Raw genomic sequence first — 24906 nt, forward strand, 5'->3', positions numbered from 1 at the left:
CTCTGGGTGCGTAACAGCAGACGCAGCAGCATCCACAGCGCGACACGGCACGGCACGGCACGGCACGGAGAACTGCCCTGGTTGAACAAAACAAAACAAATCAACAAGCTGAGAAAAGTGTTGAGCCCGTGTCTCAAGTCTGGGAGGAAAGAGAGAAGAAGGTGAGAGGAGGAAGAGGAAGAGGAAGGGGAAGGGGAAGAGGAAGGAGTCCATAGGGCGCTTTGGCGAGAGACATCCCCGGACAGTGACGCCTGCATCAGGACCACCAGGATGGAGGGCGAGAATTACGGTTGGTCTTCATCCCACCCACCCACCCTCACTTACAGCCTGCACGGCATTTAGAGGAAGCTCCTCTACGCGACACAGAGTTTCTATTCACAGTTAGTGTCCATGCTCTGCTGTGCCAAGTGATCAGATATGTGTTCATCCCGGTGCCAGTCTAATGCACTAGTGACAGCATGGCACAGCTCTAGACCCACATCTCCTCATGTGGTGTTTAATTAGTCGAATGCATGCACAGGAGAGGACATGTTGGCAGTTTTATAAACCAGTGCAGGTGGCCTCCATGGAGCTCCATATAAAAAAGATCTGTGTGATGAATTATTAAGCATCACACTGCAGCTGTACGACAGCTCGGTGGAAACTGGAACTAATCCACACATCTGTGAAATTACAGCAGCGAGAAACAGAAAAAGTTCTCGTGCTGATCCAAACTGATTTGTTTATGTTGGCCTCTGCTCTGAGGCTCTTTACACGATGAGTCCTTCTCCTAAACAGGCCCTCATTGCTGAGACGAGTCATCTTTAATGTCCTGACATCATCTCATCGAGCTGATGGCTGCATGTCTCAGGCCGTGATAGAGTCTTCATCTCAATTATTTAGCAGTTTTAGTTTTTCTGTGAGCTTTAATGCATCTCAAAATAGAATCACCAGCAATGGCCTCATTGCGAGGTTTCAACTCGTGTTCTGTCAGAAGGAGGGTGGGCTTTTCTCTGGGTTGAATGAAAAGACAAAAAAAGTTTTATTGGGTCGGCTGTGAGATAATTGATCTGCAGTTTCATAAATGTTTTGTGCAGTGTCAAAGAATTCTCATTGAGTTGTTGACATACTGGACGGCCCATCCTGCATGTGTCTCCTCCGCCCTGCAGCTGGATAATCCTATTTGTTTGCAGCAGCCTTCGCCTCGTCAGTGCTGTCCCTTTCTTACCTTGCATTCAATTCAGCAGAACAACTGCTGGATGGTTATGTAATTATCTGTGAAAGAGCGAGGCAGCAAGGGAAGGGACACGTTGAAGCTCCCAGCAGATGCAAAATAACACTCACACTGTCCCTGACACCTCCTCATTCAAATCAGCTGCTCCTGGATATGAATGAGGTCAAAGCATCTCGTCTGTCCCTGAGCCCAGGGACTGTTCCATCCATTGTCAAGACTCTTTATTTCGGTGTAGACAGTTGTTTACTAGCTTTTCTATGATATAAGTGCAGTAACCTTCTAAAATAGTGTGTTTTTTTGCTGCATGCTCCTGTGATGTTGCTTAAGGTGCTGCTGCCTGATAAATCAGTTATCTTGGGATTCATTGGGTGTAGCTCAAGCTTCAAAAGCTCTGAACTGCAGGGTGTCAACCAAAATGTCCCCGCTGCACTTGTGCCATCTACCTGCACTTGTCAATGCAGCCCTGGTTCCTCTTTGCATGATGAAACGTGCGCACACAAAAGGAAGTTCATGGGCGTGGCAGGTATACGTGTGGTTGCTGTGGTTATGTGCCTTCGCTGCTCTCGGTCCGACCCCTCCTCCTCCTCCCCCCTCCGCTGAGTGAGTGACATGCGAAGAAGATTATTGTTGCCTCCACTGGCCTGTATTGTGTGTTTTTTTTTGTTCTGGTTGTATTCTGCCACTCTGCCCACGTGATGAACGAGGCACTAAGCTGCTTCATGTTCAAAGCACACTCGCAGGAAGACTGTCAAAGCAGCAGCAGCAGCAAAGTCTCTGTGGACTCACGCAGCCGAGCAGACAAAGTGTGACACAAAAAAAATCGAAAGATATAAATGAGAATTTGAAATCTATCCCTTCAAAGTGTGAGAAAGTTCTCGGAGTTCATCTTCTGACACAACCCAGAAATAAACATCCTGATGACACAGGCAACAAACTTATCCTTTTGCCTTTTTTTTTTATATCATTCAATTGATACAGCTGCACACAAACAAGGATATCAAACCTTTTACATTGAATGGAAATGGAAATCTGGAAGTGCTGCAACTTTACAGGAAGGTGTCACTAAGCCCAGTCAGTCTATATTTAGGTGGTTGAGTTTTTTTCCTTGTGTGGTGTGAGTGTGTTCGGTTGAGCCGTGCCAGCAGAGGTGCTTGTTCTGCTCCCACTACAGACAGGTGTTACTCACTGGAGGTGATGCTAACATTAGGCCGCGGTGTGGGAGTTCCGCCAACACAGAACAACAACCTCTCTGCAGGTTTGCACCCAGCTGGGGAAACTACAGACCTGACTTCTTAAAGACAAACACATGGTCGACTTTCTACTCTGGCAGAAGCAGCTTTTCTCCCTGACTTGTCTGCACGTGTTTTCACTTACTTGTTACAGATGAGTTAAAGCAAAGTCTGATCAACTCCAGGAAGCTGAGAATAAGGGTGTTGTTGCCTGATATGTCCACATGGTGGCATGTTTGCACAAAGATACCTAAAAGGAGCTGAGAACAGCCACTAAAAACATGATGTTTGCAACATGGTGCAGAGGCACATTCACTGATTATTATAATTATAATTTATGTGATCTGAAGGTGTCTTGATTTATAGTAATTTACGAAATAGACGGATTAGGTTCGGATTGAGGATAACTCTTGTTATGCTTCCCCACCCTCCACTTTATAAAAGAATAGAGTCAGTTACCAGTTGAGTTTATACAGGATAACTGCTGTATTGTCATGCTATTGTGGATTTTGAGTGGCCTTTATAGCAATTATGCAATTCTATTATATTTCCACTAGGGTTTGTTGACTTTTTACAATTAATTCATCTGAGCATCTCTGTGATTGTGCCAGATAATAATAAGTCTATATAATGAGTCTATTAGAAGTTAAAGATAGTTATTAATTATATCTTAATCCGGCCCTGTTATTTGAAGAGTGTTTTGGACAGTGAAGCTCCAGAGCAACCAGAGCTTAGTGGGATCTCGTCATTCAGAGAACTATTGCATAAGTGATCATTGAGTGTGGGCAGTCTGGGCACCTATGGGCCCTTATGGGTTTGTCAGTGAGAGCAACTGGTGCTGGGAGTCTCTAATGTCTTTTTGTGCTTTACTTAATATAACCTAGAAGCTTGAGACTCATGAACGGTTTAGTAAACCTACCTACATCTCAATGAATGACCTATAGAATGACCTATCTACCTTAGATAAAATGAGATAAGACACAAGATAAGATAATCCTTTATTTGTCCCAATTTGCAGTGTTACAGCAGCAAGAGGGTAGTCAAAAATAGAAGTCAGTAAGTAATAGTAAATAAACATGCAATACTTATTGTAGGGAAATGTATAAAATGGAATAAAGACTAATATAAACAGTGTAAAAACAGAATATATACAGTGCGAGAATATATACAGTGGAATGGATTGCACATAAGCCATTGAATTGCACCTGCCTAAAAACCGCCTGACCAATCTATCTATCTATCTATCTATCTATCTATCTATCTATCTATCTATCTATCTATCTATCTATCTATCTATCTATCTATCCATCCATCCATCTACTGTATCTATCTATCTATCCATCCATCTACTGTATCTATCTATCTATCTATCTATCTGTGAACATGCAAATGAAGCTGTGTGTGGTGGAGTTTACGAGTGGGTGAGGAATCTGCATGCTTAAAAAAGAGAAGAGAAACATTTGTGCCTGCTTCCCTGTGTCCTCTGCTGCGCTTCCTTCTGTGACAGGGCTGCTGCTCCTCTGGGTGATGTGCAGCTGCAGCGTTTTAAAGTAGCCAGGACTGACTCTGCAGTTCACCCAGGGGTCAGCCTGAGCCACTCGGCCCCGCGGTACTGAACCAGGGCTGATGATGGCCACATCAAAAGTGACGTCGCCGCCCATGTGAACAACCAACAAGTGCAGCGAGTGACAGAGCTACCTCATCGCATTCAGCCACGGCCTCCTCGGCCTGTTGCCAACACGCTGCCCTTGATGGCGTGATTGACAGAGAGGGCACGGTCAAAGAGTCTACTAATGACCGAGGGTGAATGAGGGAGGCGGTTGTTAAGGAGACTCTGTGTGATTGACAGGTAGGCTAATTCAGAGTGGCAGGCGGAGCGGACTTGGTTCAGGAGTGGAGGTAAATATTTATCATTTGATCCACATAAGAGGAAGTGATCAATTGTCGCTAATTATGAGCAGATCTGTGCCAGAACCAGACCAATTATATTTTTTTATGACTGTGCAAATCTGTGTGTGTGTGTGTGTCCATATGTGTAACGTGGCTCCAAAACCCCAAAATGTGATATTGCCGTGGTGAATGACTCCCAATAGCAGTGAAAATAATCGAATAAAAACAAATGGCTCACAGTGTTTTGCCCAGGAGCAAATCATTTCTTCCACCCTGTTGCTAAGCAACAATGAAATCTTGATTTTTATGTACAATGCTGCGAAGCCAAAAAACGACGAGCGACCAGAAGCTAAAAGCAACTGAGGGTAGAAAGGGAACTTAAAACTGCACAGCACAAAACAGAAGCAGCGACGACGGGTCACTGTGATTCTCGTGTTATGTGAAACTTTCAATTTATTCTTAATTGTTTTCTTTTATTTCTTCTGTTGATTTTCGCTGTGATGGTGGTTTTTTTCAATTGGTCCGGCTATGGCAAAAGTCATAGAAAAACACAGATTTGTCTCAAAGGAACATTTTGATATGATTTCACCCTTGCTTCTGTATTTATATGTGCAGTCTGTTGGGTCGTAGCAATATCTGCTTCAATCAGTATGCAAAAGTAGCAAGGGAGTGCAAGTGGGAGAGAGAGAGGAAGGGAGAGAGAGAGAGGGAGGGAGAGAGAGAGAGAGAGAGAGAGAGAGAGAGAGAACAGAGGAGGATAGAGGGAGGCTGAGACACCGGCACAAAAGGGGAACAGGGAAAAAAGCAGAAGAGATTTCAGCAAGTTGCACATTCGAACCGAGGGAGGAAGAGAAAGTAGGTGAACGTGAAGGGATCGGCCTCCCAGGAGAGAGGAGGGGAATTCATCCAACTGGGAGAACAGGTGACGCCCAGCAGGACCTTACACTTGGGAGTCTCTCTGTGGACGCAATGGCCAGGGGCTCGGAGTGAGCGTCGGAGTCAGGGCCTTCGCAACTTCCCTTTTCCTCCTTCCTACCTCAGTGCGACTCAAGAGGGAGCAACTTCACACATTAACGCACACAGTCCAGACTGCAGCTATGGGGACAGTGAGTGAACTCTGCGTGTCCAGTCTTCAGACGTTCTTGTGTCCAGCTGTGAAGACGCTCCAACAAGTTCCAGGTAGAGTAAAGTCAGAGCTTTGGGCCATGTGGTGCAAGCTCCATTGACATAGGGTTGTTTTTCTGTTGGTTTAGTTGTTGGTGTGTTGAGTGATCATATTTAAACCATCTTTTACTGTCACTATTGACGGACTTCTCTCCATTCGTGGTGCTTGTGTGGCGACCGGAACAAACAGGCAGTTGGACAGAAATAGCGGGAGCTTCTCATGGCTTAATGAGGCTCCCTCATTTAGCTCAACTTAAACCTCTGCCCCACACACACACACACACACGCTGAGAGAGGCAGAGCTAAAGTAATTACTCCACCGAGCAGATCTAATCTTAAGCAGGTGTCACACACGTTCACAGCCGAACTCATTTCAACTGACTGTGTTCACGGTTAAAGTTGATCCACAAACGACCAAACTGAGAATATCCCCTCTCTTTCCAGTTGATAGTTGACGTGTTGGCGGCGGGGGTTGTGTTTACGGGAGATCACCTCCTAAACCTGGATAAACAGATTTCACTGCTTCCCAGTTTAATTACAGATGGAGGAGCAGGCACGAGTGGAACTGGCTAAGTCTCTTTAGGAGATTGTTTATACTCGCCATCTGTCCCCATGTGTCCAGATTTGCTCTTTAAATCTGTAGTAATACTCTGTGTGTGTGTGTGTGTGTGTGTGTGTGTGTGTGTGTGTGTGTGTGTGTGTGTGTGTGTTGGTTGTTAGGTGTTGCAGCTGTATTACCTTGAAGTGTTGACATGACTTAACCTCCCCGTGTTGTGGTGAATCAGCTGACTGAGTGCGTAGCGATGGGGAAGCTATGCTGTCTCAGTGATTTTAAGAACGCCTGAATCAGCATCGGGCACGTGTTTGAAAGATGGGAAAATTGTCATGAAAACTGAAGAGGGGGAAGTGAATCTGGATTCTTCTGATGACAGCAGCGTTTCCCAGATTTTGACCAAGCAAACACTAAAAATAAAAATGACGCAGAAGAGCTCAAGTTTTAAAATGTAACAATTCTTCAATTAATATGTCTAAAAATGACCAGACCTACGTTATATATTTTGTTCACTTGTGTACGGACATTATCCAAAATGTTTCCAACAAACCCAGAGGAATCCAGAACAGGACGATTCGTGTCTGTTTACTTTGCCGCTGCTGTAACCTTTGGGCCAAACAATGTATGACCGAGGAAAAACCCACTTAGTTAGCTGTTTTTTCCTTCCACTGTTTGTAGCAATGGCTTGTAATAGATCACGTTTATTCTTTGTCGTTTGCTGTGTGACGTGAATAAAACTCAAACATTACCTCATCTGTGAAGACGATATGCGCCTTAGTCGCGTCAGGCCGATTTTCATCAGCAATGGTGGTGAAGTCAACAACTCCCATGATCCCGTGCTGCTTCACGTCGTTTTCAAAAGGGGTCTTTTGTTATTGTTTTGATTGAGAGACCCCTAGTGGCTGAATTTACTAATTTTATTTAAAAATACTAGTTTGTGAGTTTAATATTCAGCCTCCAGTCCAGTACATGAAGCGGCACATTCACTTCAGCTGTCACCCGCCTGCACGTGTCATAAACTGTGATAACATTAATGTTGTGGTGGCAGCCATTATACATTCTGCACCTCTAATGGTGGGAGGAGGCTGGACGGTGGTGTTTCTGTTTCTACTTTTAATCCTGAATCATGCAAGTGATTCATGTGTGACTCATCTATAACTGGCACCGTCACATTTCATCAGCAGCACGATTACATCGCTCCTAAATATGTACTTATTAACAAGAAGTTCTGTCGTGATATTTCTCAGGGGGATGACTCGTTTGATTTCAGCAGCGTTGTTGCTCTTCCCAACTTTAAATGTTAAACTTAATCTTCACGGGACACAAAGCTGACACAGAGGTGGAGGCGCGTGTTTTACTTATTGGAGCTTTTAATTCAGCTCGATTGAGGCACAGGACGGTTACATGTGTGGTCAGTCACACATTTGCATCTGCTGAGTCGGGCAGGTGTGCCCAGGATTTTCCTGGCCTCTCTGACAGTAGAAATTAGTCATGTGGGCTCCAGGGGCAGCTGGGGACACACTGATCTGTTTGGGAGCACAGACAAGTCCGTCAGCAGCAGCAGCAGCAGCAGCAGCAGCAGCAGCAGCAGCAGCGGCGGTGGTGCTTGTTCGGGAATATTTGCCAAATCAGCTTTTTGTAAAGGAGGGGATGGTGCAGTGACGGCTGTTAAAATGACAAGGCAACATGACTCTTCTTACTGTAAGTCCTGTTGTTATTGTGTGATTGTGTAGACATTGTGTTGATATGCCTGCAGACACACTCCCAGCAGGGACTTTTTGATTGCCCAATTGATTATGATGATAATGATGATTTCTTCCTTAGCCTTCAGTCTTCCAATGCAGTGGTTGTGCTCGTGTTTGGTGACCATGTCAAGTGCAGCAATGAACGCCGTGCAAACTGCTGTGAGCCTGGCCTGAGGAAGAGCGACTCGCCAGGCTCCCAGCTGTCCTTCTTCATCAGGCGCTCGCTGCATTTCGCATCCTCCTCCTAAAACTGATCTGCAAAGTCACAGCCTCTGACAGTGGTTTTCCTGCATGCATATGTGCAGGGGCAGGAGCGAGTTCTGCTGCAGGCTGACATTAAGGAAATGTGCTGTCCGAGATATATGAAGAGCATGCTATATTTACAGCATGTTTGTCATTGCAAAGTATTTGGCTGGGTATATATTTTCTTTCCCTCACACACACACACACACACACACACACACACACACACACACACACACACACACACACACACACACACACACACACACACACACACACACACACACACACACACACACACACCACACACAGACACAAGAAAAGTGACATTAAAGCTAAATATACACTCGTATTACTACATGACTCATGTCAGCAATCGAACTGCAGGGGCACACTCCCTCTCGCACAGAAAATTATAGGATGGATTGATCCAAAGGTCTCATTACCTGTGTCAGCAGAGCAGCGTTTTTTGGAAATCAGCTCATGCATTTAGTCATGCATGGAGCAATAAAACACCAGCAACAGCTTTTGCCAAAGAATGTCTGCTATGCACATAGTAAGCTCCTGTATCTCAATAAGCCTCTTTGGGCTTATATGAGGCTGTTGTTTGTATGTGAAAGAGGCAGGGAACAAAAACAGGCATGTCATCGTGTGAGATGACCCAACACCCTGCAGCGAACAAACCACTAGATGTTTCTAAATGTGAGGATAAATCTGTCTGCGTGACAGTATCTGACCATTAGATCAGTAGTTTTTGTGCAATTTTGCCCACAATCAAACAAATGGAAAAAACTGTTAAAACATGACCTCCTTTGGTATACGTAAATATTTATGCTTCCCTACATGTTGCTTCTGTCTTTTTTTCCTGCTGGTACAACTGTAAATATTGCAAATGATCAGCAGGGGTCACTATTGGCATCTCCTCTCGTAGGATGAGTACAGGTTATTTTCTCGCCCAGAAGACGAGCTCAGACCTTCAACGATGTCACATAATGTATCTCAACTCAGGATCTGTCACAGCAGTGTTCTGTCTGAAGAGGACAGAGCCCTGTGCTGGTTCGGTGATATGATGACTGTGGAGAGTTGAGCCGTAAGTTGCCTCAGGCGCACACAGCTTGAACCAGTGAGGGGTCTCCTCAGGAAAGCATCAATGTAAAGGCTCATTCCACCGATTTTTTAAAGAATATGATCACTTTACCTGTTGTAGTCTCTGTGCGGAGGGAGTTTTCTCTTTAGAAAACAACCCCATGATATGATTAGGGTCATATCAGCTTGAGTTAGGAGAGTATACACTTTATAAGCCTGTAACAAACTGCGACTGTTGATTTTGCTGCTGGGAAGTTTTTCAGACAGAGCTAATTCTATATATCCTTAAGGAACAATCCATCCATCACCTATCCTACGTAAAGACAAATACTTGATCAGATACGCCCTGTGTTTGCATTGTATTGATAAGTACTAGATGTTTGTTACATTGCTATTGATGAAGGTTATATTTAGATAATGTTTTATTGCCCACCCCTACATGTGCATGACTTTAAATTGTCTGGTGTTCCCGTTTCAAACTATCACTCACTGTTGAAAAAAAGAAGTAAAGCAGAAGAAAATCCTTCAAAGAGTTTCTTCTCTATTTTTTTAACATGCATGAACCAAAACCTCTTTCCACTCCATAATTCAGCGTTCGATTGGATGTTTTCAATAAATTTGTCACGTCTTTGTGCCGACACGGAAGTTGCAAACAATAACTTTGTGTGCTGATATCCACTCATGATCTCTGCTGATCATTTAAAAAGGTCACGCCGCTCTCTCTGCTCTCACTTGTTCCAGCTTCTTTAGCTCCGATTTACAGCAATGCTCTGGGGAACAGACAAACCCATGACAATGAATTGGAACTTTGTGTGTACGGGGCTCACTTCACAAAGGGCCGCATTGTCCGTCGTTTCGGTTTAGGTCCGCACAACCGAGCCATTCACGTCGCACAGCTTGAAGAAGAGCGCCTGAAATGGAGTGGCTGTGCAGACTGTCGCACTTCTCAAAGAAAGAAGTCTTGATGAAGTCTTCAAACAAGAGGTGAAGCCCAGCATTTGCTATCGCTACTCAACACGTGTCTTCTCCCATCGTTCGTCTGGTAGAACGACGGTGAGAGAGAAATAAAAGCAGAGAGGAGCTGTTTTCTCCCTCTACCTGGCCTCTTTCATTGGCTGTGAGCGCAGCATTCCTCTTCGACTCATGTGTTCATCAACAGGCAGCCACAAGCTCGGCCTGCTCCTGTCTCACAGCAGCACAGTTGTACTTAGACAAACAGCAGGCTGATAAATTCACTTCTAACAAGGAGATAGGGGACTGTGTGTTGAAACAGACTGAAACATGGAAACAATAAATCCAGAGGGAATGTTTGTGACGAGAAGCTGGTTAAAGTTGCATTGGACATACAAAAAGTTATGTCTCAGTCTCACCACGATTTGGCAGAACCAGTTTCACCATTAATGACGCATCCAAATGAATGTGTTAGCAGCCTTGAGAGGGTGGGACCACACTTTCACTTGTGTAACAGTGGACTTCGTCTGACTGCACGTACACACACGCGCGCACACACACAATGGGTGATGGTTCCCATGGTGACTGATTTTCAGGGAGTGGGATTTTCCAGGCGGCGTCCAGAACAGTGGACACTCCAGAGTTTGTTCTGGAGGTTGACTTTGATCTAAGTCAGTAGATCAAGGGAGGACAATTCCTGACCCTTTAAATATACACACACACACACACACACACACACACACACACACACACACACACACACACACACACACACACACACACACACACACACACACACACATCTACTTTTGGCGGATGTGCAATATTTATATGTGTGTATTAATTACACTCTCCCTGCCCCCACTCATTCCTGTCTCAACAACAGGGTGTTTGTGTGTGTGTGCGTGTGCGCGTGTGCGTGTGAGAGAGAGAGAGAGAGAGCCGAGGGCAACAGGGTGGGAACGCAGGCGGCACCAAACGCGTCATCTGACCCATTTTGTGCACCTTCGGGCAGAGCAGTGTCATCAGCAGGGACAGGGGAATGTTACCGGATACGGATCAAGCTCTCCTTCAAAATAAGTCTACTAAATAATAATAATAATTATTATACGCTACTAATTGAACCCCATTTGTAGTAAACCAATACCACGTGCTTATTTATTTTCCTTTATGCTCTTTTATCATTGCTTGCTTGTTGATTCTCATAACAACTCAGCACCGTTTTGTGTACCTCGATTTACTTTTACGAGATGGAGTAAGTAGTCAACTTTTTTCTTGTAAAGCACTTTGGGCTGTGTTTTATGTAACAAAAGTGCTAAATACAAATGTATTATTATTACTAGGATTTTCGGGTTGCAATGGATATGCCTCAATATTATTACATTTGAATGAAGTTAAATCTGAATCCTCGCAAGCATTTTATTACAACCTTTTTTTATAGTTTATAATTCACAACACATGCATCTGCCGTTAACTGTAATAAACAATGAAAAATAAATACATTTCAATCAATTGGAGCAAATACACTTTTCTCGTTCTCACCAAAACAACATGTGGGACTGTCAGATTAAAGTTTTAAATTGCTTCGTGGGGGGGGGGGGTTTATTATGAAAGTGTGGAAGGGAAGCTCCTCGTGTCTGTGTCTGGCCGGTTGACAGAAAGTCTCGCACAGGAAACATTGGCTGGTTAAAGTCTGCTCAGGCCACTCCTTCAGTCTGCCGACGCGCTCCCAACAACCCGCCACCCGGAGGAATTCTTCACTTACACAATAAGCAACTTTAAAGAAAATCTATACGTCCGTCGATAGTCGATAATCCCGATTGTACTCGACGAAGTTGCCGACGCGGCTGAAACTTTTTGCGGACGTGCGAGGCGCAGACAGACCGACAGCATGGTGTTGAAGTCGGAAGACGGGATCGGTGAGTGAGAGACATTTTCACGTCTTTACCGGAACGTGTGAAGTAGAAAAAAAAGTACATTTACGAGATGTTTATAATTTGTTATTCGTCAGCAGCTTTTCAAAAAGTCACTCTCAGGAACCAAATGTGTGTGTGTGTGTGTGTGGGGGGGGGCCTTGTTTACAGTGTTTACTCCTCTGCCATTTGTACTATCACTGTGGTTTGTTGTGTTCGCAATCAGATCCTCGCACGATTCATCAGAAGCTGTGGCTTAACTCAGAAGGATAAACTTTTCATGCCTTTCCTGAATATATGAAATAGACTTAATCACAAAAATGCTACTTAAAATACATATATTGTAATTTGTGTAGTAATAAGAGATTCCACAAAAAGAGGGGACAATAAAAAAGTGTTATGTTTTGGTGTTTTCAGAAGCTGACACTGATATTAGGGAGTAATACAATTTGAAAACTGACTAATCAGCTGATATATATTTGAAAACATTGGCATTTATTCCCAAGATGTCATTTCCAAACTGTAAGGACACAAAAAAAGTAATTGAGGCTTCATATTTTACAGCTAAACCATAAACTTGTATTATAAATAACTATAGATTAAAAGGAAACACAAATACATGTATTTTGGCACTTTTATTTTATTTAATTTAATATACTGATACAGACCTATGAGACTTAAATAAAACTTAACCAACTGACTAGCAACCAAATACATAGAACTTGAATTGACATAAAATGCAAATGTAATTGTTTATTCTGCATTTTAATAGTTTTCATATGGGTAAACAAACACAGATACTGATATTTCTCATATCTGCCACCACATCAGGCACTAGATATTAGTTATTAATTTGATTCGTAGACATATTGTAGTATCTGCTCCCTTTCTGTTTATTTTGTCACCATTTAGTATCTGTGAGTCTGTATTGCCAGGCTTAATACTTTTTGTTGTATAGCTGCGTGTGTTATGTATTCATTAGTTTGGTATCATAGTTGGGGCTCAGCCTTTCACGCAGTGGTCACAGTTGAACAGCTTTTGCCTCCGAGGGAACATCCCCAGTGTCAGTTTTCAGCAAGGGCAGCAACAGGTGTGAGAGCAGGCGGTTCACTCCTGCAGTGTCAGCATTGGAGGCAACACATTGTTTCACATGTTGCACTTCAATTTCCTGTATGATCCCTGCTTTTAAATCGCTTAGCTCAGTTTAAAAGTGACATTTCTCCCTCTGAAGCCCGTTCTGACAGCTGTAATATCCCTCTAACCTGTATGAAAAGACGATTGTAACACTTTGACATGAGTTTTTTTTTTTTAATGGAGTGTATTATTGCATTAGCATGAAACGCCTTTGAAGCCTGACAGAAAGTCCTTGTTTCTGAGTGTGACGCCTTCATCCCGTAGCCTCGCAGCATTAATTAGCAGCACCCTGGACCTGCGTCACTATTAATCGTGTTAGTGAACAGTGAACGTCTGACTGACTGATCCCGTTATACGCTGCTGCTCCTTTGTTCTGCTGATGGATTGGGAGAACTTTGCACACTCTCTGCCTCTGCGGCCCCTCGGCTCAGCCCGGCTGGCACACAGCTGCATTGTTGGTACATGCACAGAGATGAGAGAGAGACAGAGAGAGACAGAGAGAGAGAACAGTCGATTCTCTTCAACTCCATTTGCCTCTGCCGTTTATGGGGTGGGTGGTCTGGGAAGTTAAAGTAGTTGTCAGTAATGGTTCCCTAATGAGCGGTGCTGAGAGCTCTAATGGGCCCTCCAGAACAATGTGCCCTGCCTGGCACTAATGCCCCGGTGGTTTGACAACTGTCATCCTCGCCCCATAATCACATTTTTAGCCTTCGCTCTGTATCAGTGGCAGTTCTCCTTTTTCCACCCAGGCCAGTTTGAGTTTTTTATAGTTCCTGCAGTAGACAAAAAGTATTTACTGTCCAGTTCATCTGGGCGTTGTAAGTTTTAATGTTTGGTAGCTCAGAAACGCAAAGAAGGCAGCACTGCTGAACTTTTTTAGGAAGGGGTGGTATCACAAGTCAATGAAAAGGGTTACAAAAATAGTGGTAGATGGTATAGTCATTTCACCACTGTGATCTGTCATGGTAACGTAAAGATACCTGTGGGATTCAACTGTATTCATTGTTTTTTAATCACTTTTTAATAATAGAAAGCTCAAGAATGCTAAAAAATAGCAATTGCCAATCAAATGTTTATTATAAATCAACTAGTTTGATTATTCAAGGTAAAAGCCACAAATACAGTCAAATAATTTGTGATCATATCATTAAGACTGTTATATAGATATTAACATTATATTATACATTTTCTGGCCACAATCTATCCAAGTGTGTATAAAAAATATATCAATTATTCAACTGACAGAGAGCAAATGAACAGAAAACACAAAGTTTGATAAAGTGCTAATTGCTTAAGATTAAATTCCAAATTTCCGGCTGGTTGAAGCTTTTCAATAATGACTTACAGTTTTTCTCTTTGTTATGATTGTAAGTTGAATATCTTTTCGTCCAAGTCGAGTTTCTTAACCTCACCTTTGGATCCAGGAACTTTTCTCACATTTTATAAACTAAAGTATCAAGTGACTGATTAAATGTGAACAAATGCGACTGTAATTTGTTGGCCTTGCTGAAACTTCCTGCTGCCTGTCAGGAAAACAGGAGGATTTACCCGTAGAGCCCTATATACCTGCACACTTACTGTTGACAGTAATGACTGGTTCGCATGTGTCTTTATGTCGACCTGTTGTCACACAGGCCAGGGACAAGCCATATTATCCTCTGTGTTCCACGAATAGATCAACTGGAACTGAACGTTTAACTGAACGAGACAATACTGTAGACAAGAGTGTGGCATACAGCGTTTCTTTCTCCGTTTGTCTGAGCCTGCTGTTCATTTCCCTCTCTTCTCTCCCAGCACTGTTCTGAGTGTGTCTCAGGTTTGTCCGCAGCAGGTACAGACACGCCTGGAGTCATTTTCTTCATACAGGAATAAACTCTGTGAGCCGCCGTGTTGATAAGGCCCAGAAATTCAAGATGGCGGCTGACGGGAGCTCGCTAGCCAAATCATTATGAATGAGTTTACAGCTCAGGGTTTGGTTTTGCTCTGGTAACCTAGTCTGCTCAGCATTATTCTGTGTTTGCGCTGCGGGAAATAGACATAAAACTGAAAGCATGTTTTTCGTGACATGACATACTTCGCTCCTGACATGGATTAGCACATATTTTTGGCGCTGCTTTCCTTGAACAGTTCTCTAACTCCTGTTTTTTCTGCTCCGCTCAAGTTGTGTTGTGATAGATTAGAAGGTTTAAAGTAAGAAAGAACGGTTATTTTACTGCCTTTCCCACAGGATGGGAGGGTTCAGCCACAGCTTTCACTCCTCTGATCTGAACTGCTCACAAACAGGAAGCCGAGAGTTTGACAGTATATGCTTGACGGGAAGCGATGCCCTACAGTTTGTGTGTGTGTGGGCTAAATTTTCTAGACTGCTCTGCTACAGAAAAAGTGAACACAAGATGAGCTGAAAGGGAAGTCAAAATAAAAAAAAAGATTTGGGTTCCTTCAGCTTTCCCATCATGTGCTTTCTCTCTCTGTGTGTGTGTGTGTGTGTGTGTGTGTGTGTGTGTGTGTGTGTGTGTGTGTGTGTGTGTGTGTGTGTGTGTGTGTGTGTGTGTGTGTGTGTGTGTGTGTGTGTGTGTGTGTGTGTGTGTGTGTGTGTGTGTGTTTTTGTGTGTGTGTGTGTGTGTTTTTGTGTGTTTTTTTTTTACTGGCCAGGGAGGATGTTGACAGTAGCACAGCCCCGATAAGAATCGAGGCCAATAGCATCAGAGGACAAAAGCATGCACTGTTGATAGAAATAACTGTCCCGCTTTTCAGGGAAAACAATAAGACAACTCCACATTGGCCTATCAAAACATTCAATGATGATAAACGCCAATGAAATAGAATGGAGATTAGTACAGAAAGCTTTTGTGCGTATAATGATGGCTTGTACGTGTGTGTGTGTGCGCGCAGCTGCAGGATGTTTGTGCTGTGGAAGTATCTGTATGTTTGCTTTACACTGAAGCAGTGTGTGTGGTGGTGGGTCCAGCTATACGTTCTCCAGCTCCAGTTCCCACCCTGTCACATCCTCTGGTCCCAGCATTCCTGCACAGCAGCGTTACCACTGCGAGCAGACTGGCTGCGAACTCTGTTGGGGGGGTGGCCATTGTTCTCCTGGGGGTCTGACGGCGTCATTTTAAAACAATCTCCATCCAGACAAGTGTCAAATCGTATCAGAATAAATCTCAGCTCATACAAACACACATGAAAATATCACCACACCATTCATGTACACTTGGTGTGTGCCGGTGTAAACAGGAAGCGGTTTATTTAGTTGTAGTTTGTTGCTTAGTTACAGAAAATAACGAGGAACAACAATGGTTAAAAATAAGGGCAGAGATTTATTTTCAGCTATACTTTAATTTGTCAACAACATTGTTAGGGGTGTAGAACAAAAAAGAAAGAAAGATAGAGAAAAGTTCCTGACTTTCTTTCAGATTAAATTTATTTTTCTTTTTGTGAAATATGGCTAAATTTTCTTTTTTTTAACCCTCTATTAAAACATCTATATTCAGATTCTTAAGATTCAGGAAGTCCTCTTAAAAATCCTTAAAAATGTAAAATTACAAATTACAAAAATATAATTCTCACAGACGCGTGGTTTACAAGTTGGAAAGTTGTCATGGAAATTTGCTGCTGTGCCAGATGACGAACTGTGTTTCAGCAGATGAGACTGTTTCCAATGAGACGTTGTTTCATTTGAAACGAGGCCAAAAGGTTTTCGATCCATTGTTAATATACTTGATATTTAATTTCTCTGTGATTTTCCCCGAACAACACAGAGACAAGGCACCTGATCTTTAAATGTGAGGTTTTATCTGTATTTAAAAGACACAACTGCAATTCAAAGTGTTTTACATAAAAATACGAGACGCATAAAACACAGAAAATGTATAAAAGAGGGACAAACAGTAGATTTAAATCAGTTTATTTAAATTTCTTTTATCATAAAGAATCTTAAATGACTTTTTCCTAAAAGTTTCAAATGTTGGTATAACAAAGATATGTTTTTCTGAGGTTTGTCTCTACACTGTTGCCGTTTTAATGTTGAGACACTCGACTTGTCTGGAAATACAGCTTCCTAATGCAGGACATAAATCATTACTTGTCAACAAACACATGGAACCCATACTGGCATTAGTCAGAGGAAGCCCCGTCACTGTGGGACTGCAGAGTTCAGTCAGCACAGCAGAGGGCTCCAGGTTGACTCATCCCACTTCATGCAGACATGAGGCAAGTGCTCCCGTCTGCTCTGTGCTGCCGACGCACCCAAGGCAAGTGTGCAATCTTTTCGGGAATGCATCATTAGCACGGGGGATGATGCTCAGACACCATCCTGAACGTGACAAAAATACATGATTGTCTTCAGCACAGGCTCCATTGTTAATGTGGACTTTTGAGGTAGTAACGATAGTATGACTGGTTGGATGACTGGTCAGGGAAGAGCAGGCCTGGCTTCAAGTGCTGACTCATGACAGCAGCTCATCACTTCCGGACCAGATGTGTCCAAAGAACAATTCATACTCATCTTAATTAAAAGTCTTTTTGACAAATTGGCTCTGGAGGCACCGAATTCAGATTCTTTTATCTTCCCCATGTGAAAATGAACCATTTTTTGATGTTTAAGCCTTAAATATGAAAACTCTGTGGCCTTGGGGGAGATGATAGTGCATCTTGCCCTGTAAAACACTAAGTGTGCTCATCGGGTCAGTCAATATTAGTTTATTATTAAAGACATCCCGATGGATTGGCTGGAGATAATTGGCCGGTTCTCTGCTCGATCAGACATGACCGGTGGCCACCTGATCAGGCTCAGCCATCCGATTGAGACACTTAAAACATCGCAGGCTGAATTTCAAGAAGCTACAAGGTAAAGGAGCTAAAACAACTAGCGAGCACAGAGGCCGCCACAAAAATTCAGAAATGTTGCACCTGTTTTCTTTTGGGAAAGTAAATGATATCACTGTCATTTGGATCTTCGACTAAAATAGTAACCTGACGCAGTTTTGCAGAGGTTATTTTGATTAAATGTTTCATTATGAACATACAGGTGATTTTTCCATTAAGGAAAAGTTACCAAACTCGTGCATGCTGTCAATTATTGTTAAAAGTTAGAATTCGCCAGGAAGATATATAAACATAACATATACAATTACATATACTTAGATCAACTCAGCATTGGAAGAAAGTCATATTTTTATCGATTAGTATAGACTTGTATATGTGTGTGCGTGTGTCTGTGTGTGCGTTTGTGTGTGTGTGTGTGTGAGGCAGAAAAAGGGAATGAGCACTGGGTGGAGCCTCCATGTTAAATGGTAGTGACAGCAAAACAGAGGGAGGGAGGGAGGGAGGGAGGGAGTGAGTGAGTGAGTGAGTGAGGGAGGTGGTGAGTAAGGCTCCTTCCCCAGTTGGACTGAGTCAGTGTGTGTGTATGTATGTGTGTGTGTGTGTGTGTGTGTGTGTGTGCTGTGAGCAGGCTGGGAGCTGATATTTGTGCTGTATGTATGAAAACGCCGGCAGTATCTCCGTGCCTGATCGGGGGAGCAGGCTCCTTCTCTCTGCCGCTCGACATGTTGACGTGCGGCCGGCCAGCATCAAACAGCAGCTGACAGAAGCAGGGACTGCCGGGTGTTTTATTATTTTTATTTTTTCTTAATTTGATTTACATGAAGATGGAGTAGAAAAAGACAAGGAGCTCCCTGCAAAGACAGAACAAAGTGACACTTCGGGGGATTTCTCGGTCAGGTCAGCAGTTTGATTTGACGATGCCTGTGTGTTTTATTTGCTGAATTGATCCTGTGTGTGTGGAGCTTGTGGTCTTTGGCCCTTGCTGTCATGTGGGTCAGTTTTCATTGATTGTACCTGCTCCCTCCACACATTGACAGTATTGAAGATTGAGTCAGTGGAGATAATGAATGCATCTGTGAGTTAATAAAGAGCTAATGGGAGAATCAGTTTACATCCAACCAGGAGGAGGTTTGACTTTTTAGTTTTGGTGCTCTATCATTGTCCAGCCTCGTCCCTGGTTGTAGCTTGTTGCCTTTAGGCCAATGACTGTCGCTCCACTGACTGACACTTAAGATGACAGGGCAGTGTGGTGCTGTCAGTGTGGGTGAGTGGGTTTTTTCGTGGGTGTGTGGGAGGGGGTATTATTGCCCATATATCTGAGCTGTAAAAGTCCAGATGCACATTATGACCCTGTTGGCTGTGGAACAAAGTTTTCACATTTCACTTCACATCAGGCGACTTCATAGGACACAAAGAGTCTAAACTTGGAAGTAACGCCAAGGATGCTTAAGCCGTCAGATTGAGTTGAGGAATGTCCCGAGAGGCAGCTTTTAGACACAAAGGGAGAGCTGTGATCGTCCCACCGCTCTTCCCACTGTCTCTGTGTTGTCCCTCCACTCGCCGTCCCACACCTCCCCGACCAAACACAGGGCTCCTTCTCTCTCCCCCTTCACCTCCTCCTACCCTCAGGCCAGGTCAGGTTGGACGCTTTGTGGCTTTTTGATCCATAAATGGGGGTCCCTTTCTTTGGTCTCGTTCTGATTCTGTTTTGTGTTCAGCAGCAGCAGCTATGGATCAGGAGGTCAGAGTTCAACGAGTTCTTTCGGGCTCATGCCCAGTTTATTAACTTGCATTCCTTCACACCCCCTGCACTCTGCTCTGATACAGGCTGTCTGGTTCAGAGGCTGAAGGTGTGTGTGTGTGTGTGTGTGTGTGTGTGTGTGTGGGTGTGGGTGGAGATGTTGTGGCGACCTGTTTACACATCTACTTTCTGTGGACTGTCTTTATTATGAGAACGAGGCAAGTCCCTAAATCATAAGTCATTGAATTTTAAGGTTCAGGTTGGGGCTGGAGTATGTATTCTGGAAAAAAATGTAAATCAATATAATTTTAGTGTGTGTGTGTGTAAAATATATATGAGGCTGAGTCCCTATGGGATTTGCTTTAGTAATGAGATTTAGTCTCATATCAGAGATCAGCAGCCGAGACAATCACGTTTTAAATCACCTTTGCTTGTTCAAGCAGGAAACAGCAGAACAGACCAGCAACCTCACCTCTATTTAATACACTTTGTGTTATCTTGACTGTGTGTATATATGTGTGTGTATATATATGTGTGTGATCACATGTGTTTGTCCATCCCATGTGTGTGTGTTTTGTGCTAGATATATTAAACCTCATCATGAAGTAGAGGCTGCTTCTTCTTCACATCTGGCGCTAGTATTGATTTAGGCTCGAGGGCGATTGATTGGGACCTTGGGTTGGGAGGTCGCCCTTTTAACAAGTTTAAAGAGAACTGTCCATGATACTATAAAGACAAAAGGCTGTACAGCAACAACAAGAGCCCAGAGGGCCATGGGGGATGGGAGAAGGTGGAGAAAACTGATGCTCCCGGTTGCATTTTAGAGATGACATTGGACGGAAAGAGCAGGGGAGATGATGTAGGACCAGCAGGAGGAGAATGATCAACTCTAATGGAAAGTGTGTGTGTGGACCAAATGGATGTTGTTTGGATATGGAGGCAATAAGCTGTGGACAAGAACAGATGAAGAACCTTGTGCAGGGAGCGATCGCTGCTACCAGGGTCATTCATCCGTCTCCAATCAGTTTGTGCACTACATCAAAATGTGATCACGTACAGGAACAGACACACGTGGCTACGGGAATGGATTTGTATGTATTTGCATATTCCCACAGTCAGCAAATCACAGGCAGTATTGCGGTGGAAACACATTCAACAAAGTCTCCATCTACGGCTGTGGAGCTTCAAGAGTCCACACTATGGTGTAAAACGTCCACGGAGCCAGATGCGGAGCTTATTTAGGTAATACGTCTGTGTGTTTTTTTTTGGCTCCCTAAATTGGGTCACATTTGCAGGGAGGAGGAGGAGGAGGGTGAAACATCCCTGCGAGCACTCAGACTTCTAATTTCCTTATTTTCCGAGGAGAGTTCTTGAGTGATCTGGGTGGAAATGAGACATCTGCCTCTACTGCCAGGATGGTAATCACGGTGCGTATTAGTGGGCTCCGCCGCTGTGGGACAGGGAGCTATAATTGGTATCTCCCTTGATGTCACCTCCCCAGCTCGCTCTGCTGACCCAGCCCTCGCTTGAAAACTGCTTCGCCCATTCGCGAACTCCGCAGACACTCTTAGGAACAAAAGATGAGGTGGTCAAAAATATAAATTAAACAAGATTTGGCCGCTCAAGTGAAGGATTGTGTCGAGTTGAAGGGGATCGGCATGCATGTGATCTGAATGTGATCTTCCTTTAAAATGGGATGTAGTGAGGGATAAATTTAGGCTAAAAAGCACTCGAGAGTAATGAGGGCCAGGCTGTGTCAGGACAAATCTCAGATAATACTGTCCTGGATTTGGCAAAAGAGCATTTATGGTGGACATAAGGTCATGATCTGAATCTGATCTGAATGTTTTTTGCCCCACATTGGTTTTAGCAACATATTTCACACAGAAAATGGAGTCTGTGGACCTCTGCACTGAGCCTCTTCGACTTCCTCTGATAAGGAAACAGCACCTTTGCGGGTGTGTGTGTGTGTGCACGTGGTATTTAATTGACTTTAAATGGCTGCACTCATTGCATGCATACCCCCCATGTGCATATTCCCCTTGATTGACCTGTTTTCCAGACAGCACGAGTGCTGTCTGGAAAAGGAGTGAAGATGTGGGCGGCTCTGTAGAAATCACCACTTACAGGCTCGCCCCAGACATTGCTGTAGGGGCCCCTTGCTTCTAAGAGGCTCCTGAAGTCCGATATAGACGAGGCAGAAGAGGAGAATCGCATCTCGTGAATAAGGAGCAGAAAACACCGAAAGTTCTCTTGCATCATATCAAACTTTTTTATCAAAGTCACTGCATCAACGAGGCGTGTATTTTATTAGACTACCAGTAAATGTGTCTTCACAGAACCAGTTGCTCTCTCATCACTCTATCTTGACCTCATTTACCCTCCTGTCTTTCTCACTTCCTGTCTTTTTTCTGATGACTGCCTCTTTTCAAGGGCCCTGCCAGTGCAGTGGTTTGCTGAAAAACATCCAGGAGACAGAAGAGAAACAAGCAGCTCTCAGCGCTTACTTAAATGGATGGGTCCCCCACCCCCTCTCATCTGCTGTGTCCTGGAAAATGACACCCACTTGGCACAAGCGTGGGTGGGGCCTTTCCCTTCCCTGATGTGGTCTTGACAATTCTGGGCGAAGTCAGGAAGACAGCGAGGGGTGCACCTGATTGGCTCTGTGAAGTCTTGATTGTGTGGGTGATGTCGGATGACGTGTGGAGGGGTAGGGCGGCCCGTTGAGTAGAAAACCTGCCCTTTAATCGCAGGCTCAGAGTGTCATCGTACATCTGCCCTGCTGATGGGGTAAGGTACTGGTTCTCTAAAGGCTCCTTGTTTGTGTGCTCCCGTCCCTCAAGAGGGGGAGACGGACAGTTTCCATCCCCAAATGATCACGTTCTTTTGCTCAATTTCTTTCTGTCTCCTCTTCTGTGTCAAATTATAGTCCTTTCTGTCGCTCTTCTCTTTCACTTTGTGGTGCTCCTCTACGCCAAGAACGCTGTGGTGGCAGTTGTTAGATCCCGCTGTCCTGTGTGGCGTGGCTTCTTTTAGCTTCTGCCAGCCAACCAACCTGACCTCACGCTTTCAGAGAGAGGAATGTACTTCCTGCTTTGAGCTCGTCCCATCTTTCGGTTTTATTTGTGCGTCGGAACACAAGGTCTGGGTTTGCTCAGCCTGACATTAAGTCGTCCAGTCAATCGGGAGTAAATCTATAATGCCAACTGTACACAAGAGGATTATCACAGTCACAGCAACACGTGTAACAGATTTTTAATCTTTTAATCGTGAGAACGCACACACTAGACGATTCAGTCGAGACGCAGGAACACACACTTTCTGTTTAAACACATGATTTTTTAGACTGTTGCACAACCACCAGGACACATTCAACACGTATTACGCACTTTTACTGTTGTCATGATTTCTGTTTGTCCTCCTTTTCTACAGGTAAACAAAAGTCTTATTTACTGTAGACAGACATGTTTTGGTTCCAAACACACGCACATGACATCCAGCTGATGGCGTTTCCTCATCAGCTCGCTCTTATTGGCTATTGTGGGTTTCTGTTCCCCCAATAGCTGTTGATTTCATACTACATTCTCCCCAATTTGGAATAAAAAATGTCAAACATCTTCGATATTTATGATTAAAAATCAGCGAGGCTCAGATTCAGTTGGTGACATTAAGATTATCTCTGTAACCTCCTCATACTACAGGATCCTTTCGTTAGATAATACAACATCCAGCGCCCACACGAAATTGGACCAGTTATCCTCTTGTGTTCAGCAGGCGATAAATACAAGAACACCCACGTATATCATGTCCTTTGTGTTCGTGCACTTGTGCCTCTTTGTGCTCCCCAGTCTGTATCTTAAACACTCATGTCTTCGCTGATATGAGAGGCTTTCGAGGGTCCTGTTTGACCGAGTGAAAAACAAGGCCGTGCAAACAGTTTATTTTGGTTCCTATCTTTGCTGTAACTCACCGTCATCTCGTCCTCGTGGTTTCCATGGAAACCCAGAACATTTGGGATGGATGCGGCTGGTTCGCCGAGAATACTGTAGGCTGTGAGGCATGGTGTGTGAAAGGTCAACCCGGAATGGAGCGCCACCCCAGCTGTCTGAAAACAATACTGGAAGACAGCATTGCTTTGTTTTGGAGGCTCCTGACATAAGGCTCCTGTTTGGAGCTTTCATCGTCTACTAGCAGACATTCCAGTCAATGTCATGGGTATTTGCCTCGAGATGTTTAGGTTTGCATGCCTGCTGTTATTGAAATAAGTGGATAAAATATGCTGGAAAGACTAAATGTCCTATATTTGGATAAAAGCTTCTGTGCAGGAAATTTGAAATTAGCTGATGGTGTGTTTGTGTATGTTTCTCAAAGCCCTATGAAGCTCATAATTTCTGGATGGATGGTTGCGTCCCTGCTTTTATTGATTGCTGAGCCAGATTTTTTTTTGTTGAGCTTTTGTCACCTTAAGTCCGCTGACCCTTTACTGCACGTACGCCACTTTGCCACTCACATCTAGACGTGAATACTACCTCTGCGGTTTAGTTAGGATTATGTGGGACTAATGTTGAATTAATGTTTTCAAAAAGTTGGAGGATGAAGGAGCTTTGTTTTTTTGGGTCACTGACTCACTGGTGGAATCATGGAAAGTTGTGCATAGAGTTAAATAGGACCTTGTGTCCTCAGCCTCCATCACTCTATAACCAACACCTAGTTAACCGTTTGCAGACATTCACAGAGTCGGCCCGAGACCCCTTCAACCTCTGAACCCTGCTCCTGAGGTAATGAGGGGAGGAGGAGGAGGAGAGGTCACAGGAGGAGACGTGTGCTCGGCCACTGGGGGAATCGGAGGAAGAGCCCCTGAGTGACAGATATGATCTTCTAACAGAGAACAACCGCTGTGACCTGAGCAGCTCCTGACACTGTTTAGGTTCAGAGGGTTCAACTGCCATTCGGCCTACACGTGCAAATAAATATAGTCTTGTGAAACTGCAGAAGTTGTTTTGCAGCCCAGCGGCTGAATGGTTAGTGTTTCTCACCTCAGAGATCACAGACTTTCATTTCACGCCAAAGGAAGTTCAAGTGTGTCACTTAAATCGGGACAAAATGTGTGTATTATTTGTGTTTTTATTTCAATTTCACCCTGTGTAGTTAATTATTAGTTCATGTCTGTAACTGTTACTGAGCTCTGCATTGTTTCTGAGAGTTTGGAGTCATTAA

At 43.8% G+C, this 24906-nt stretch overlaps 1 protein-coding gene across 4 annotated transcripts in view; it reads left to right on the forward strand.

The window, feature by feature from the left end:
* The first annotated feature begins 37 nt into the window (after positions 1 to 37).
* Positions 38 to 24906, forward strand: part of cyth1a (cytohesin 1a) — a 39942-nt gene continuing 15073 nt past the window's right edge. Inside the window, exon 1 of one of the 4 annotated variants that reach the window (XM_034592252.1) lies at positions 38 to 289. In XM_034592252.1, the coding sequence (XP_034448143.1) occupies positions 271 to 289 (19 nt within the window). In that variant the 5' untranslated portion in view covers positions 38 to 270. Of the gene's footprint in view, positions 290 to 5118; positions 5512 to 11717; positions 11994 to 24906 lie in introns of those variants that run through there. The other 3 variants (XM_034592253.1, XM_034592255.1, XM_034592251.1) reach the window with 3 other exon arrangements.

The sequence above is a fragment of the Hippoglossus hippoglossus genome, chromosome 8 (genome assembly GCF_009819705.1).
Source record: "Hippoglossus hippoglossus isolate fHipHip1 chromosome 8, fHipHip1.pri, whole genome shotgun sequence".
Lineage (NCBI taxonomy): Eukaryota > Metazoa > Chordata > Actinopteri > Pleuronectiformes > Pleuronectidae > Hippoglossus > Hippoglossus hippoglossus.